Genomic DNA, 18,913 nt, shown 5'->3' with positions numbered 1-18,913 from the left:
GAGACAGAGAGAGAGACAGAGAAAGAGAGAGAGACAGGGGGGCAGAGAGGAGGAGAGTGAGAGACGGTCCCCTCCTTGCTGGCTGCTGGTTGCTGTGCCAATGCGCAAACAGTCCACGCCGCGGGATAGCTCTCCCCAAATTGAGGCTGCGCCCGAGACGATCATGCGATTGAATGACGAGCGCGTCATGCTTGTCTCCCCCCCCTCCTCCTGCTGCTGCTCTGCGCGATCGGTGGCTCTGTGCTCCGCAGTCCCCAGGGATACTGTACCGCCCTCGATGGCTCTGCTATCATCGGCGGCTCGCTCGCACTGAATGGCCGCCCGGAGCCAGGAGCAGCGGCGAGAGAGAGCGCCGCGTCTCCCCCTGTGAACACCCAGCGCCCCCCGCATCAGCTCCTTCCCAGCGTGGGGGTGAGTGTCTCGTCTGCCGCTGCGTGGGTGTGGTGGGGGGCGGGAAGGTGGGGGGCGTCCTGCCCGGGGTCATGTGAGGACGGTGAGGACCCACCGGCAGGGGAGACAGGGGGGGTGTGTGTGTGTGGGGGGGGGGGGGGGGGGGGGTCGGTGTTAGCTCCGCTGGATCGAGGCTGATGATGAACGGTCCAGCGGAGACGGGACAATAAAAAAAGTTCGGGACGAGAGAGGAAGAAGGGCCCGGTATGAACTTCAGCACCCCCCCCCCCCTCCCCCCCTTCACGGTGAACGCTGCGTGGTGGTTAACTCCGCGGGGCTGTTGTCACTAATATGTGAAAATCCCGAAGGCATCCGTTTTTTTTTGTTTTGTTTTGTTCCGGGCACGAAAGCCCCCCCCCCCCCGTGTGTGAACGCCGGTTGTAAAAGAATCGTGCCTTGTTGTGTACTCCCGCCTCCCCCCCACCCACCCCTGCTCCGTGCCGCACTGGTTCCGTCTGGCTCGCCCTCGGCTGCCGCTGCGTGTCCTGGGATGACCTGTTGATGTCGGTGGAATGGAGAGTGACAGGGGCAGCGATTTCCCCCATCACCGAAGCGTTTAGATCGGCTTGCTTTCCGGGGGCTCCACGGCCGGCGTCGCAGCAGCGCACCTCCCTCGCCCGCTCCGCCAGTAAGTGAACCTCTGTTTGTGTGTCCGCGAGTGTCGGGACTTTTGTTGGGACCGCGGAAATCGCTCGACGTCGGGGCTTTCGAGTGCGCGTGCGGTGGATGGTGCGCCGGGGCGAACCCGAAATATTGAGCAGCGGCGCTAGCTTAGCCGTTAGCCACCTCAGCGGGCCTGCTGCGGATGGGAGAGAGACGGGGGGGAGACATTAAAAACAGTTTAAACAGCCGCAAGGGAGAGAAGGGGGGGGGGTGGGGGGGGTTTACATTAATGTCCATGAATGTCATCTTCACGTTAAACAGCGAGACACCGGCTGCCATCCTGTGTCGCCCCCCCTCCCTCCCTGCTGGTGCCTCCCCCCCTCCCTCCCTGCTGGTGCCTCCCGGTTTCGGTGCCAGCGGACCTGCGGGGCTCTCCCGGCGGGTAGCCTGGCACACGGCGCTGTGGTTCGCCTCCCGGTGCGTTAAAACACCGCATCCTATCCCGTTTAACGCTTATCCCGAGGCAGACTGTGGTGTGCGGGACAAGCTGCAGCAATGTGGAGTTCAGAAGTTTTGTTAGAGACTCTGAGGACTCTCCCAGCCACCGGCTAACAGAACGATCACACACCCAGGCCTCCTGTGAGGGTTCAGAGCCACATGCAGGCACCGGCCCATGAAAACCAGGATGTGCCCACATAGCAAAGCCCTGCACGCTGTTTTCAATAGAACTGGATTAACTGGAAAGTATGCACACGCATTGAAAGGTCAGAATATGTTGATGGATATCTCATAACATAACTTAAGCCACTTGGATGCAGGCTAAATGCTTCCTATCAAAAGTGTAAGTTCTTAAGTATGTTGTGAGTATGTTTGACCTACTTTCCTCTCCAGGCTGGTTGCTGTGCGATCTAAACCACAGGGTGAGATTGGGTGAATTTCCCTCTTTTACGCTGCTGAACTCTATATATTTAATGGAATAAGGACCTGAGATGATCCCTCTCATCTCTGCAGGCCCCGCTGCCCCTCCTTAAAGACACACATGTATGCACACACACACACAAACACACACACACACACACACACACAGTCACATTCTCTATCGCTGTCAGGGCAAACTGTGCAAACACACCCAGCTCTCAGGCCCGTGTGTGTGTGTCTTTCTGTGCATGCATGTGTGCTTACTGCGGCTCGCCAAACTGTAAACAAGCAGTATTGTCTAATGTCTGTGTGTGACTCAGTGTGCCTTTTGTGGGTTTGTTTGAGTTTGTGTGTGCGCATCTGTGTTTTAGTATGAGGGAGAGGGAGCTTGAGTGAGACAGAGACAAAGAGAGCATTTCTCTTTACCCTGGAGCTTGGCGAGGTCCCAAATGAAAGGCTTTGGATATGATGGGGCGGCTCACTCCGGCCCTTGTCAGTCAGTCACACCAAAGTTGGTTGTAGGCCTCTTGCAGGGTGGGCTTCCATCATTTCCTTCTCATAGTGTCAGAAATTGTCTTTGCTGGTGCATATCTCGTATGTGCGTTGGTGCAGCGTGCATTCATGGAACTCTTTTAAGTGGTAAAGCATCAGTGTCAAAAGCGGCTTTGGCTATGCATGCACACTCTAGTGTAGTGCAGGCCCGTATCCTGCATATTTAACGTGTGAGAACATGTATTAAACAAATTTAAAAATGGTCTAGTTTAGCGTGTGCATCTAACGTGTGCTTCTATTCGTCCTTTCACAAAATAAGCTGTCTTCTAGTACCAAGCAGAACCCAGCCTGCACACAGTGTGCCCGTCCACAGCAGAGGGAACATTGGCTCACTTTGATTTAATATTGACCGTCTTAATATAGGAATCTTTCGAGAGGATGCATGGCAGGGGGATTTGTTTGCCTTTGACTGTTTGGAGAAGTGAATGGAAACATGGTATGTGGTGTTTGTGGAGGCCGCACACACTTGCACATAGAATAACAGAGCATGACCCAGTTATATGAGGACACAGGATTTACAAGCTCATAGAAGACAGAAAAAAAAAGAGGCTTTTACTGCTCCTGGCAATAACAAGTGCTGCAAGGCTGAAGTGACGTATAGGATTAATGCAGTGTAGATTATCCATGGACGCTTCAACAAAACTTGTTAGAAATATCTTTGTCCCGTGAGCCTGCCAGAAGCTCCCAGTAAGGCTGTGGGAAGAAATATTTGTGGCTAATGTCAATTGCATATATGCCAAGGGACATAATTCTTATTCAGGACTACTTTTCTCTAGAAAAGGGTCATTTCATTATTCATGTTTTGGTCTTGCAGTGATGAAAAATAGACTTACATTAGGTTTGGTTTATAATTAGAACTACTTTGTTCCAGTGAAACACTGTCAGCCATTTTATTGTGCCTGTTAATGTAAGAGTCTGACATTCCTCGCCCCCTTTTGTTTGTTTTAGCTCTGTTCTCCTTTAGCTTTTTGTCTTTTAACAGAGCCTTGTTACGTTACACCTACTGCTCACATTTCCTGCTGACACACTCCTCACACCAAAGAAACAGTACAGGATGAAACAGGTCTTGGTGATTGTTTGCGAATGCGTCTGCCCAGGTTATCCCACCTGGCTGGGACCATGGCACTGCTCTTGATCTCGGTGTTACAGTGTATAGACGGTAATAATTGAGTCATTGTATGAGCTACTCTTTGTTATTCTCCACTTACAGTTTGGTGCTTCCAAGTGAAGTTGAATCCATGTTTGTCCTCAGTGTATACCTCCGCGAAGGACCAACAGTTCCCTTATGAAACCACATTTCTTCTTTTGGGGATCTACACCAAACTGCACATGATCATAAATATCACTCTCAAAAACATGCCTGAATTTTATCAGCAAAATCCATGATTTTTTTTCTAGAGAAATCAAATTAAAAGTTGAAAACCGCCCTAATGTCACAATATTAAAGAAAGTAGGAAAATCTGCATCTGCCCCAAGAACCAGATCTGCACTAAAATGTTCTGGATTGCTCCCTGACCCCTACCGCATCCTTCCACCAAGTTTCATGGTAATCTGTCCACAGCGTCCAGTCGTTTTTACACAATCCTCCGAACTAACAAGCAAATGCAGATGAAAACATAAACTCCTCTGCGGAGGTAACAACCAGTGTGGGGATCAGCACGTGCATGTGGTAAAACTTATCCACTCACTGTAACGGTGTCATTTCTGTCTTCCCTCCCCCTGCACCCTCTCTTCTCTTGCTGTCCCTCTGTCTTCTTCAACCAGACCCCTTGGTGGTGTGCGCAGGCGCACCATGGCCCAGACCCTCCAGATGGCGATCCCAAACTTTGGCAACAATGTTTTAGAGTGTCTGAATGAGCAGCGGCTGCAGGGCCTCTACTGTGACGTGTCCGTGGTGGTCAAGGGCCACGCCTTCAAGGTACTGAATGTGACATCAACTTATCATTTTATTATACTATACTATTATTATAAAGCTTGGGTGTAGACACAAGAACTGAAGGACAATATGTACTTGCTGTTTGGAGTCTTAAAGCTGAGGTAGTCAGAAATTGTAACTTCTGTTTTTGTAACTTTGTACCTTGGGTTGACGATACATTTTTCACACTGTGATTCTGATGAATTTGTCTTCTTGTTGCTGAATGTTGGGAGATTATATGACTCACTTGTTATGGTCTTATGAATAGTAACATTCACATGCTTAATACAATTTCACACTTGTTCCATGAAGGTAATGGGGTAAAGATATTTTGTCACTTTCATTAATAGTTTCTCATCATGAACTATCAAACAATCAATCATCTTTGAATTTGTTTGCTAGTTTGTCATAACATCACCAATTAATGTAAGTTGTACAGATGTTTCCTATTTATGTTTTATGTCCTCCGTAACTGTATAAAGTATAAAAATTTAAATACTTGAGGTAGGTTTTCTTAATGTCTATGTCCTCTAAACTCATGTTTAGGTCCCACACTGTGTGTTATACAGTGTTACTTTGAACATGACTTTCTTTTCAAGAGAACTTAAGAAACTTACATCAGTATTGTATGAATCATATTAAACAGCAGTACCTATTAATTAAATTAATTCATTAATGGCACAGAGCATTAATAATATTGAAAGTCTATTCAGAGTTGTTTGTTGATATATTTAAATAAGATTTATACTTAACTATTAAACAATAATTTATATCAACTTATCCTGTTAAATGATAACAAATAAAGATCAATGCATGAACAATAGACACTCTAATTAAAATAAGGTATCAAAAAAGTATACTTTTAGTTTTGAGACAAATGATATTCAGTGCTTAAAAAATCAGAATCTCCTGAGAACATGTCCTCATAACCACGAACTCTTCATTCTTCTTTGTGTCTCAGCGAGTGTCTTAAACTTTTCTGTGACATCATGTCGAGCAAAACAATTACTACAGGAATTCTCATTCACGATAAATCATTAGGAGAGAAAAGCACATACCTCAGAACTTAAAATTGTACATTTAAACATTTTCAATCACCACCACTCACAGAAATACTAACAGGATACTTTATGCATCGTCTTTTGCCTCAGGCTCATCGGTCAGTCCTGGCTGCCAGCAGTTCTTATTTCCGGGACCTTTTCAGCAGCAGCAGCAATGGTGGAGGTGGCAGCAGCAATGAGACCAGCCCCGCTGTGGTGGAGCTCCCGCCGGCCGTGCAGCCCCAGAGCTTCCAGCAGATTTTGTCTTTCTGCTACACAGGCCGTCTCAGCATGACTGTGGGGGACCAGTTTCTCCTCATGTATACAGCCGGCTTCCTGCAGATCCAACAGATCATGGAAAAGGGCACTGAATTCTTTCTCAAGGTAAAGCTAATGTCGTTTTCAGTAACTGGGACATATACGAGGGGAAATGATTTTTAGTTTCAGTGCTTTGAGTGCAATCGTAGAGTGCACTGCCTAAAAGTGAAGCCAAATCTTCTCGTCCTGCCACCTGCTGGCTGGCTGCGATATACTGTAGGTCATAAATCTTGCCTCCTACATGATAATGGATGGGGCATGGGCAAAGCAAAAAAAAGTTTAAGTGAAAGATGTTTTCTGTCATTGACAGTAGTGCTTATCACGCTGATGTATGTTCCAGTGTTCACCATTGTTTTTTAATTGAAGCAACAACTAGTTTCATCAATGTATTATGTACTGTGTATGCATCTCTAGGTCTCCTCCCCCAGCTGTGACTCCCAGGGCCTTCATGCAGAGGAGGCCCCACCCTCTGAGCCCCAGAGTCCTGTAACACAGACCAGTAACAGCACCGGGCGGCCGGCCTCCTGCCTGACGCCGCTCCCTCTGGTATCACGAGTGAAGACAGAGCAACCGGCTAGCCAGCCGGAAGCAGCCACACCCTATTCGGTGGTCTGCACCCCTGTAGCCAAGCGGTTGTGGGAGGGTGGCAGCAGCCGGGATGGAGGTGGGGTAGGCTCAGGAGGAGGGGGTGGGGCCAGGAAGGCAGCCCGTTATTCCCAGGAGGCGTTGCGGGGCAGTGCCATCCAAAGCCCCGCAGCCCTCGGACTCGCCATGGGAATGGGAGCCACCGCAACCAGTCTGGCAGGCATGGTGACCAGTGGCGGGCTTAGCGGCTGTACCAGCACCAACGGGAGCTCTGCAGCAGGTCTCGGCATGTCAGAGGGCGCCAGCCCCGGCACCCTGAGTACCTACACCAGTGACTCACCCATCAGCTACCATGATGATGAAGAGGAGGAGGAGGGGACAGATGAATGTGCTGAAGAGCAGTACAGGCAAATCTGCAACATGTATACCATGTACAGCATGCTCAACATGGGAGCTGCAGGTAATCAGTATGAGAAACTACCTGTAAATGCAGCTGCATGGATACGTACCCCACATTACTTGCCAGAATATGAAAGATGTTTTTTTGTCAATTTTGCTTAGATTTAGCATCATATTTGTATGGAATTGAATCTAATGCATGCCTTGTTTGAACAGACTGTGTGCTAAAGGTTCATAAGCGAAACATATTTTCTACTTTAAATGTGATGTGGGTTTTTATTTTATTGTAACTTTGAGGTATTGTGTCTCACCAGCAGCTGGCGAGCGTGTTGAGGCTCTACCAGACCACACAGAGACACGGGGTCGGATGCGAGGCAGAGATCTTACTTGTCTCCCTGCAGAACTCATCGCTCAGATAGGCAACCGCTGCCATCCCAAACTGTACGAGGAAGGAGACCCCGCTGAGAAGCTAGAGTTAGTCTCAGGTATGTTTGCTTGTCAAATACAATATGTACTAGTATAGCTCAACATTGTGACGTCCAGTTTTAGTTTTAAACCAATTCACTGTCTGTGAAGGTTAAGATATGGTTTTAGGGTTATGGTTCAAATTAGTTTGGGTTAGGGTTAAACATTTAGCTGGTTTAGAGGTGTGCGTGTGTGCGTATGTGCGTGTGCGTGTGTGTGTGTGTGTGTGTGCTAAAGATATATTTACAGTTTTTAACTTGGCCTTTAAACATTTTTTTGAAAAAGATATACTGTATTATGTAATCTGTCTTATGGAACGATCCAACTGGATCATAAAGTAATCACGCAGCAATATACCAGTGTTACTTGATACATGGGTCTTAAAAGGACAAGTACAATGGCTGTGATATGTATACAGATTTCGAGGAAGCTGTCCTCAAATGACTGGGCTTGGCATTGGCATGCAGATTACGCAGCAGTATTGCACATGACTCATTGTGTATATGTCAAGGACACTGTGGGAGTGTGTTACCTTTTGGGCTTGGTTGCATACCTCTGTATAAACTGTGAATGTGACAGAGATAGTCATATAAAAAAGATAGTTTGTCTTTTTCTTACTTGTGACACAGTTTCAAATTCATAAAACAAGCACTTTAACATTGCAAAGATGCAAAATCAAACCTCGAACCTGCGGCCTCGTCACTCCATAGCTACAGCTCTAATGTGTGATATGAGTCAGAGATGTCAACAGATAAACAAATACCACATTCTGCTGAATTAAAGAGAAGATCCTGACTTTGTTGTTCCTGTACGATGACGCACAAACCCTGAACTTAAACATGTCAATAATGCCATAAGTTGTTATGATATTTTGAGGTTGGTATGTTGGTATGTTGATTTGTTTTCACATGCATTCTTTACAGGTACTTCTGTGTATATATCGCGAGCCCAGCTAATGAACTGTCATGTGAGTGCTGGGACCAGACACAAAGTGCTGCTGAGGAGGCTGCTGGCCGCCTTCTTTGACAGGTTTGTTCCTTCTCTGTCTGGGTCTATTTCTGCAAGTGTTTCATCTAAAGTTCAGCAAAGCTTAGTTTTGATAAAGAAATTAACAATTATTTTCTTGTCTACTGGCGTAGACAGAATGAAATAACTATTTTTGTTTCCCTCTGTTCTCTGCATCCATTTTATTTTGATGTTTCAGGAATACTCTGGCCAATAGCTGTGGAACAGGCATCCGCTCATCCACCAATGACCCGAGCCGCAAGCCCCTGGACAACAGAGTGCTGCACGCTGTCAAATGTGAGTGCACATGTTGGTCTGTATGTGGGAGCTGCCCACAAGCATGCAAACAATTTTAACAATTGCTTGTGATGTTAGAAACAGATGGAGGTGGAACGTGTATGTTTGTATTCATACTGTACATACACACATTGTGTATAACATATTGTAAAGCACAATTGAAAGATTGGGGTTTAAAGATTGGCCTGTTTATTTGGGCTGGTTCAGGATCAAGATGTATATGTTAGATTATTCACTTCTTACTGCCGCTTTCTCTGTAGGACTGGGTGTTCTTGTCATGAAGGTAATGACTCTCAGTGACCACTAGACGGCAGCATTAACCCTGAAAGTGAGTCGACAGGAGTCAGACCCTAAAGAAAACACTATGTGTTGTAGTTAATTGTATATTTAACTTGGCAAATTTATATTTTTATAAGATTTATTTGAAAAAAAGGGTGTTTTGTGCAGATAAACAAATTGTCTTACATCTCACTGGTGATGATGAGTGAGGCAGCTGGAGTTTTGTCTCTGAGCAGATTAATATACAATTACAATCACATTTTATTGTGACAGCCTCTCAAGGATATAAACTAGACTGCTACCTCAGGGAGACTCTTGCATTTAAAGCAAGGATGTGAGTTTTGGGGAACCCACTTATTGGCTTTTTGGCTGCTGTTAAGTTCTTCGTGCACCTTCAAAGCAGGGGAACCATACAACACCTAACTCACTGAAGCTGCTTTCAGACATGAACTGAACTCTAGATATGTTCTTGACATTTTCTAGAGGGGCTGTAGCTGATTGTATGTGTTTTCTGTTTCTGGAACTTTTTATTTCTTCAAGCCCCATAACAAAATGTCCAGAAAATGTAATTGAAAGTGTAACATTTCCCTTGAAAAGACATTAGCCAGAAAACAAAACATTAACTGCTTTGATGGGATCACATCTCCCAGGTAGAGATTGTGAATCACACTATATGTGGTAGAATCTTAATCAGACCAATAAACATCATAAACTGTCATATGGGACACAGCTTGATAATGAATTTGGATGTGTTTATAAAAGATAATGAGCAAGTTTATAGTGAGTCATTACGGCAAACTATTATATGAAATACACAGCTGTGTCATTGAACTTCTACCCACACGGATATTAAGTATTCTGGCATTAAAAATACTGCATCGCATATAAAGTTAGGTACAAACTACTCTTTATAGACATGTATCCAAAGTCAGTATTATGCCGTTTGTCACTCTCGCCTGCGTCAGATTCAGAGCGTCAGATACACAGACTAAAGAGTGAAAGACACGTTCTGGCACGAGTGAGAGAACTCCATTTGATGTTCCTATATCGCACAACATAGTTTGCAAATAGCATAACCTGTGTGTTTGTCTTCCTCCCCGTCAGTTTATTGCCAGAACTTTGCCACCAGCTTCAAAGAGAGCGAGATGAACGCCATTGCAGCCGACATGTGCACCAACGCCCGGCGTGTGGTCCGCAAGAGCTGGATCCCCAAGCTCAAGCTGCTGATGGCCGAGAGCGACGCCTACTCCGCTTTCCTCCCCGACCATGTCAAGACGGAGGACGACACCCTGGGAGTGGATCAAGCATTTGACCCCTCCTCCCTGGAGTCGACCGGCGGTGCTGGCATGGAGTCCGGTGAATCACTACAAGGTGTGGGGGGGGACGGAGGACCTTTGTTTTGAACACTGTGTCAGGGGAAGGTTGAAATTTGTTGACACACATACCAGTTCTCCCCAGTTCTGCTTGCCTCCTCACTCTTTGGCCCACACTGATATCTCACATTTGACTGTCTATGCTACACTGCTGGGGTTGTTGTGACCCTGATGTAACCAGGACATGAAAACTAAACTTGCTTTATGACTGTCGATGGAGTTAGTCGAACGGGAGAGAGTTAGTTTCAACCTAACCGCCCTCTGCCTCCCCTTGTCTTTTAAGGTGTGTAAGTGCATCCACTGTTGCATATGAAATACATTCCCTGACGTGCGGGTGATGGGGGAAGTTACCAGTGCAGCCCGGGGGAGGAGAAATGGGTTTGGCTGATAGACAGATTAGGAGTAGAGGTGGCGAGTATATTGAATGTAAGTGTCAGTGGCATTTTTCTCTATGCAAGCCTGACACCTTGTATTCCAGCCTCGGGGAAAGGAAAGTCAATTTGAAATAGATATGTTGTTAAAAATAAATGAACACTACATGTTCCTCCTCCTCCTCCATCTTCCACTCATCACCCTGCAAGTATCCTTCACCCCCACCTCACCTCTCTTGAGACCAGAGAATCTCACCTGAGTGTTTCACTGTGCGGTATCTTTTAGAAATAAATCTGATCTTTCTGTTTTTCTAATTCTTAGCATATAAAGTCTAATTTTTGTTTGTCCATCAACTGAAAAGTGATCCAGAGAGAAGGGAAAAGCTTTACTGAGATGACTGTAAAGAAAACTGAAGGGCAACAGGTAAACAAAGAACGTTCATATTTTTAGAAGACAAACTATATTTATACGAGTGCCCATGCCTAGGATGGTGTGAGCGAAGAGAGCGAGAGGGATTGTTTTAAAATCTCGATCTTCATGTTTTATTGAAAGTCGAACAAGGAGAAGTGCTATTTTTGCAGAAAAAAGGAGCATAATAAAGCAGTCTTATCATAGGTCCCATAGTCATTTATTTTTATCTTTATTTTACTGTGCAGAGTGATGGAATGAGCAGTCGAACTGCTAAATTTGAAGCATTTCATCTTCTCTTCACAAGCTCAAAAGGAATAAGACTGATTCAGCTGGCTCGACTGTTTGTCTGTGGTAACCATTTCTTGTTAGGTTATGAACCTGCAGCGTTTACTTGTAGAAATATAAAGGTTACATTGATCTGACAACTCAGCTAGTTTCTTCTATGTAAGAAAGGTATTGAAAAGAGAAGGACAAAAATCTGCTGACATTTTGTGGAAATGCAAAAGTCAGAGGAAACAATTGTGGAATATTGGAATGTGCCTTTAAATTGAAATCAATAAGCAGAATGCTGGTGGTTTTGGAGACGTCAATAGAGATATTGCTTGAAGAAAATAGGTGCGATGGTACTGTATGTGTTTGTGTGTATGTGTGTGTGTGTGTGTGAGACATAGCTCTCTGCCAATTCTGGTATGTGGTTTATTAACGTATATGCACCACCTCTTTAATATGGAAACATTCAAAATGGCTGACAGTTTTGTTTTAGAGTTTGAGATGATTTTGCACCTTCCATGAGAGGAAGTGGGGGTTTCCGCACCTTAATGACAAGAACCAGTGGTTCACGCACCTTTTAGAGAAATGTTGTGTAGCAATTGAATCCCTTTAGGTGGAATTTGTCATTTTTTCCATGTCTACCTGTGTTTCTTTCTTTTTTTCTTTTCTTTGTGGCACAAAGTCCTACTGTAAATAATCAAGAAGACTGTTGAGTTGAATCCAAGTGTTCCTCCTCTCTGTTGCTTGATGTGTCTGAATGCGACGCGACAAGAAGCTGACCTATTTTTTATGTGAGCGTTTGTGTTGAATGCATGTTGACGAGTAGAATGGAGATCAGTACGGGGGCAACTTTATTCCTGTTGCAGGTGGATGTATACGTCTGAGTCAGGAATGTGCTCTCATCCTGTAACGCTCACACCGATGACTGATTACTTTCTCCCTCTGGAAAGGCATTTCTAAAAAAAAAAAGGTTATATTTTTCTGAAGACTGGTGCAGTGTAAAAACATGGAAGGAATATATGCTTCTTACTCAAGCAGTTGAGTTCATCTTATTAGAATAAATCACTTTAAGCATGTTAGATACAGCGCAACCTATTTTTCATTATTCGTTAAAGTTATAAGAGTTTGCTTCGGTGCTTTGACGAGGAGACATATATGAATAGAACAAAAATGCAGTACCTTATAAGTATAATAAAGTATAATGACAATAAAACCTCACATTTGCATTTGACTGTAGATGCCAAATGAGCACCCCCCCCTCCGCCACTTACCTCCTCAGTATCTTCAAAGACTGTTGCACTTCCTGTCCCTCGTGCAGCTGGTGTCATGGTTGACTTCCACAAGTTTGTTCATGTGTGTCTGAGAGAGGCAAAGCAGTGGTTTCACGTAGTTAAATCTGAATTGTGATACGTGTACGTTTGATTTGCTTAGTAGATTTCAGGTGTTATTTTTGTAACAGGACCCAAAGTCTACAGCTCAACACAGTTTTAATTATGACAGCACTGTTACAGTTAGTCCCTTGTATTAAAATCCAAAATCCGTTCAATAGTTTGCTGGGAAATCGCATGATGTTACACTGAAGATTTTCACAAAGCTAAAAACCTCAACACACTTTTTAAAAATCAATTCTTTGTAATGGCAGGTTGACAAGGAAGGGCCTCACAAGGGCCTCTGAATTCCATGTAGGGAGATTTGGGACCCTACTCGCATAATTCTATGACAAAGTATATCTCATGATATCTCAACATCTCTCAAACCTGTTCATGTTCCTGCTAAATGATGATGAAAAAGGCCAAATTATTGTTTAAATTGCCATGATTACAGGATTTTGTGTGATTGTGTGTGTCCCAGAAGTGTATAAGTGAAACATAATGACCATTGACACCAATAGAAATGAGAGTGCGATCGAAAAAAAGATGAAAATAAAACGTTTTTTAAAGCAAGAAGCAATAAGGGCTTAAATGAGCTTCTGACTGTAACCGTCTACTCTGTTCTGACTAAAGCTGAAATCTCACCAGTTAACTAATTAAGTACAAGGAAGCCATATGAGTCTGCTCTCACTAAACAGTGGCCCAGTCCAAATACAGAGATAACCACACCGCACGGTTGATAAAGTCAGAAAATCCTGCTGTTGTGCCTCACAAGCAAAGCTTCACGACACTGGTTTAGACTCCATGTTGAGATCAGTTGAATCAGCGAAGTAGAAATTACTATTGTTACGGTACATGTCAGGGGTTTTACCTACTGTAAGCTTTCAGGGCCAATTCCATTTCTTTTGACTCGGTAAGAGTCCATCACTCACAACCTACTCGCACAGCTCTTCACCGCAGTAGGTGTGCCGGTGTGGCTGTGTTTTATTTTGTGTGTGTTTGAAGCAAAATGTAATTTCTGTACCTTTCAGCGTTTGTGTTTACACTTCACAAAACATGTAGACCTACACACTTGAATGGATAAGGTGTGGCACGGCATGGGGAACTTTTTGTCACTAAACAGTACATATATAAATATGATTATATACATGTATAGATACATATTGTATATTATATATAGACACACACATAGAGGTCAGATTGTTTGTTGTGCACTCACAGCATGAGGTATATATTTACCTAGAAACAGCGCTTCTTCACAAACCTGTGCAGTAACTGGTCTGCCCATGTCTCTGCCCCTGCGCCTTGCCCTCTGTAACCCTGTAGCTCCAGTTGACCTCCTGTACTGCTCATCCTATTCTGTGTTCCAAGTGCCAATAACTTTGTGAAAGCCCTGTAACTGTGACCCAACATTATCAAAGGTAATTGCACATTAACTGACTGTAAAATAAATACAAATCATAGATAAAAATGTCAAAATGGATTAAATAATGAATATCTTAATAAAAGATTTGTAACAATTTCTGTCAGACTCATTTGTGTGTTTTGATACTGTTCAGATGTTTGCTGTGTGTTTTTTTTATTTCTTCCATGTTAACTCTTTAACCTGCACCTGTATTATGCTCATGGAAATACTCTGTTGTAAATAGTTTTAGTTTTAAATTACTGACTAAAGATTCCAGAGTTAAATCAATCAAATCAATGAAATTTGCTTTGAAAACAACTTTAGCATTGCAATTTTTTTATCAAACAATTGATTTAAATATTTATTTAGGTTCATTTTTGATAGGAAGTACATTTTAGTAGTTTGAGTATATGGAAAACTGCATTGTGAAACGTCCTGTTCTAATGTAGTTTACTGTAAGTGATGCTCATTTGTGAATCTTGCACACATCAGTGATTTCACACCTGGAGGCTGCCACACCTTCAATGATCTTCATGCTTCATGAACTTATCATCTCACACAGTTGTTTCGGACCTACTTTGACTATGGTTTTGCTTTCATATTCATCTATATTAGTGTACAGCACAGATACCATGATTTGGTTACTTGAACTCGTTCCTATGTCATGTAAGAGAGCAAAGTATGTCTTATTTTATATGATCTTAAAACAACTACATCCAACTGATTTATTTTTTATGTCTGTGAATTTACACAAGGTTAGAAAGGAATAAACATTTAAATCAATCAATTGTCTTAAGTCACTTCTCCACCACTTTAAGAAATGTTCGACCAATAGCATCAAGAACAGGCACATTTAATTCATGATGGTTTGACTCAACAAAACTCTTACTTTGGAAACCTTTTCAACGCCAGGTGTCCGTTTGGGCTCAAAGTTTGAAACCGTCACTGATTCAGTTTTCAGAAACTAGCAGACTTTGAAAATAACAAGCTGCTGGTGAATTTGGGTTGATGTGTAGGTCAGAGACCCAAATAAATGTTCAAGCACACTGGAAAGGGCCCTTTTTATAATCTGTCCGTAAAGAATGTGTGATGAGAATGCCCTTAATTATACTACTGTGAAGTATTAATGACTAAGTTATACATTATCTGTAAAGGTATTTAGTGTGGATTATAATGAATGAAAAGTGTGCACAATCATGTAGCAATTCGAAAGTAGGAAAAGCTATTTAGTTTTGATCGCCAATGTTTAATAGTACTTTTATAACAATACAAATTAGTTTCAGGTTCACAGGTTTCAGGTCAAAGCCCTTTTAAAATGTACAAGGATCTCCAGTACAAATTACGTTACAATATTAAACTCCTAACTCCTGATTGGTTGGGGGTCAGAGTTTGATCTATAATGCTTCATAGAACTTGGGGAGAAATGGCAGAAGATAATCTATCTGGCTGACGCCTGCACAATAGTGCCCTCTTTGTTTCTGGTAATATATACTGGGACTAAACACACAAAACAAGTACATTAGCAAACTGAAAAAGATGAAGCCTGTTTCACTGTTCTCCTGAGGAACTCTCCTGTCATTGAAGGCCAAGAGGAAGCAAACAAATACCAGTAGACCCATGAAGCTCAACATTATACCAAAACCTATGTATGTCTCTCCTTCTGTGCACTGGAATATCTGCTCCATGCTTTGATGGGATGGACGTGCGTCATCAATGTCGGGAGAATCAAAGATCATCCAGAGAAGACAGATGATCCCCTGGACACAAGTTAACACACTGACAATCCAAGATGGCCTGTAAAGTCTGTGTGGTGGCCTGCTGGGCTCCTCAGGTTCTCTGTGACATCGACTAGGAATATCACTGTGGGAAATGATTGTGCAATTGTGAAATGCCCCATTCTGCACGTGACTGACTTATCTTTCACACCTGAACTTGGTTTGTCTAAGTTGAAATATACTGGGATTATATGATCTGATTCCGGATCCATGTAACATAGTGGCCCTGCAACACAACTAGTGTGTGTGACTTTGTATTTGCATGAACTAAAAACCCTCTTAAGTAGTAGCCTCATTTTTATACAGTAAAAAGAGATTTTTGGACACCAGAGGATTTATTTATGCAACGGAGTGCCGTCTATTCACACTCCTTAACATTAAGCAGTGTGAATAGGATCCGTTTTGTTGGTTGTCATAGATTCAGTGAGTGAGTATTCTCAGCTAAAGCTACATAATTTGGATCTTCTTGAAACTACTTCTCAGTAGTTGGACTTTTTTAATTCAAGTTTGTGCATGAAAGCACTGTTGAGTCTCTTTAAAATGCTGAAGTTACTGAATTGTTATGTCAGTTGTATTACCTTGAGCTATTTGAGTGTAAAGGCGCCACCTGCTGGTCATTTTTGATTATCATGAATTTTCTTTTTTGTGTTGGCATTCTGTGATGTTCTGTACTATCTCAGGTTCAAACTGCACCATCTTTTTATTAAATTAAGTTGAGTTGTTGAACATTTTCCCTGATTTGGGTTGCGGCTTGTCATTAAGGGGTGATGGTGGGTGCCGAAGCCAGACCAGTTGAGAACCAGTGATCTACAGAAAATTTTTGAACCAAATTTACGGCCATGTTTTGAATGACCACACGGGAAGGCTCTAAATGACTGTGGTGACTGTCTGAACTATTCTCCTGACTTAGTTCTCCAAGGACATGAATTGTAAGGTGAGTAAGTTGTTTTCATACCGTGATATTGCCAGTCGAATACCAAGTGAAATCTTCACCATCAAATTCAATTTTTTCATTACAGACCTGGTATGTCCCAATTTTTCAAAATCGTCTGTGTTGCCCAGACCTTAAGACGAGGTCACATCTATTGATAGAATCAAAATTCAGGTTGTTGTACGTGAACTCAACCTCCTTCAGTTCCCTGAGAAGCTGGAAAGCAGAAAATTCCCAGAGCTGAATCAATGATCACGGAAACAGGTGATGTGCAACTATCGTTCATAAGAATTCTAAGAAAATATAACAGGTCAGAGGAGCAGTTGAATCTCAGGCTCTTGTATTCTTCAATGAAGTGGTTGTATCCTCCTGGGGCTACTGAAAGATTCCTCAGATAATTATCAAATGATTCACTCTTGCTTGCAACAAAGGTGAAGCCCAAGATGTGTCCAACCCTGTTAATACCATCCATCTGAGCTAGGGCACCAGTCCGGGACCATATATCACTGGCTATCCAGGACCGGTTTGTGCTCGTCCTGATCAATTCCTTAAAGAGCAACTCCACCAGCTCTACCTTGAGGATGAGCAGAACCACCTGGGCTTTGGAGGAACGGATCTACTGAGCCACCTGCTGGATGAGTTGCTCATTGTTCTCATGATCGAGGTAATGTGGCACCACCTCCTGGTAGGCCAAGCACACATTATTTGCACCAGCATCCCTGAGGAAGCTATCAAAAGCTGCCTTGTAGTAATCATCGTCTCCATACACAGCACCGACCCAGTTCCAGCGATAGTTACTCATAAGTTTGGCCAGTGCTTTGGTCTGGTGAATATTAATGAGAATGGCACGAATAAAACCAGGGTAGGTGAGCTTGTCACTCTGCAGCTCTGGTGAAGATGATGTGCTGCTCAGCTGGTAAAATATAATAAGACTAGATTAGACCAAAAAACATACAAATATACACACAAACACACACTGTCGTGTGTTAGAAACGTCTGTGAATAAAATATTCCATCAGTTAACTCACATGGTCTAACTTAGACATTTTACAACAGGGCTGACAGGGAAGGTTTCGGAAAATGTGCAGAGAAGCTGAATAGAACTTTGTGTTATCACTTAAACAGCCCCTATGGAAGCTTTCAGCAGAACATCCAGTATTCAGGGCGTGTCTTAAAGCAGCTTTGGAGTTTCTGAAAGTAAACTGCACAAACTAGAGGTCGATATAATAGTACTGAAGTATTTCCTAAACAAATGAAAACTCAAACTGCTACGTGACAGTTAAATCTAAGACACCTTCATAAAGTCAGTGGTCATAAATGAGAACATAGATTCAATGAAGTCAAATGAATTAGTAGAATAGCATGTGTGACTTACAAGAGGGACCATGTACACATTCAGCAGTCTGGCCTCAGCAAAGACTCCTCAGAGTATAGGGCCCCTAAAATCATCTTGACTCCAGGCCTGAAGTCAGTGTAGTTGCATGCTGCAGTTAGAGAGCCGTTGGCTGCGAGCATGTGCAGGACATTCTGCTGTGCCTTGCTCGCATATGAGCATGTGTCACACATCAAATATCCAAGACACACTCAAGGGAGGAAAACCAGCTGCGTTTATATTTTCAATTTTATGGATTATAGCCAAGGATTTAAGAAATGCTGGAGTTGAGCGGACAATAGAAAGTGGGAAAAACTGAACAAACATTGAGTTCTGCAGTAAGTTTTAATGCAAATAACAGACTGACTAAATTAGCTAGAAAGTGGGCAAACTTTATCAAGAAATTACCTCGTAGAAAAAAAGCGGACATTTTAAAAGTGATGGAATGTGTTTGACAGATGTGCCAGCGCAGTTTAATCTGAAACACACATTGACAAAGGACTTCATCTTTTGTCGTGTGCTCCCTACATAAACACAATATCATTTTATAAAGAGCATGATTTGATTAACCTTGCACTACCTGGAAAGGACAACACCATCCACCTGCATGCAGGTATGTGTAACCATGGCCTGTCACGGTTGTGGAGAGCAAGTGCTGACAGCAAACACAAACACACCGACCCTAAAATGTACTGTAAATAACGAAGGCTCGTACTGTTTCCACTGTTGTGCCACCAGGTGGCGGTAGACTTCTTTGTGAGAGGCGCCCAAAGTGTAGGGCCACTGTGCATTTACTAAATAGTTATTG

At 43.2% G+C, this 18,913-nt stretch overlaps 2 protein-coding genes across 5 annotated transcripts; one reads left to right on the top strand and one right to left on the bottom strand.

The window, feature by feature from the left end:
• Window positions 1–310: 310 nt before the first annotated feature.
• LOC128459159 (nucleus accumbens-associated protein 1) lies at window positions 311–14,144 on the top strand. Of its 4 annotated transcripts, none has more exons than XM_053444271.1 (8): window positions 311–411; window positions 4,288–4,441; window positions 5,590–5,862; window positions 6,211–6,841; window positions 7,098–7,265; window positions 8,169–8,274; window positions 8,450–8,547; window positions 9,931–14,144. In XM_053444271.1, the coding sequence occupies exons 2-8, from the start codon at window positions 4,316–4,318 to the stop codon at window positions 10,227–10,229; spliced, it is 1,701 nt and encodes a 566-aa protein (XP_053300246.1). In that variant the 5' UTR covers window positions 311–411; window positions 4,288–4,315; the 3' UTR covers window positions 10,230–14,144. The 4 variants fall into 4 exon arrangements, with proteins under 4 accessions (XP_053300246.1, XP_053300243.1, XP_053300244.1 ...); XM_053444268.1 differs by having other exon boundaries at window positions 7,095–7,265; XM_053444269.1 differs by lacking the exon at window positions 311–411 and adding an exon at window positions 565–654 and having other exon boundaries at window positions 7,095–7,265.
• A 2,789-nt stretch (window positions 14,145–16,933) lies between these two features.
• LOC128459116 (G-protein coupled receptor family C group 6 member A-like) lies at window positions 16,934–18,896 on the bottom strand. The gene is given in 6 exon segments (XM_053444221.1): window positions 16,934–16,949; window positions 17,042–17,646; window positions 18,109–18,149; window positions 18,152–18,329; window positions 18,331–18,386; window positions 18,821–18,896. Coding segments are annotated over 6 exon segments (972 nt in total).
• Window positions 18,897–18,913: the final 17 nt, after the last annotated feature.

The sequence above is a fragment of the Pleuronectes platessa genome, chromosome 16 (assembly GCF_947347685.1).
Source record: "Pleuronectes platessa chromosome 16, fPlePla1.1, whole genome shotgun sequence".
Taxonomy (NCBI): domain Eukaryota; kingdom Metazoa; phylum Chordata; class Actinopteri; order Pleuronectiformes; family Pleuronectidae; genus Pleuronectes; species Pleuronectes platessa.
This window is presented reverse-complemented; position numbering and strand designations above follow the sequence as displayed.

Coding starts and splice junctions, on each gene's coding strand:
- LOC128459159 (XM_053444268.1), top strand. CDS start 4,316: ATGGCCCAGACCCTCCAGATGGCGATCCCAAACTTTGGCAACAATGTT. Junction 4,442..5,589: donor TCAAGGGCCACGCCTTCAAG/GTACTGAATGTG, acceptor CTTTTGCCTCAG/GCTCATCGGTCAGTCCTGGC. Junction 8,548..9,930: donor AGTGCTGCACGCTGTCAAAT/GTGAGTGCACAT, acceptor CCTCCCCGTCAG/TTTATTGCCAGAACTTTGCC.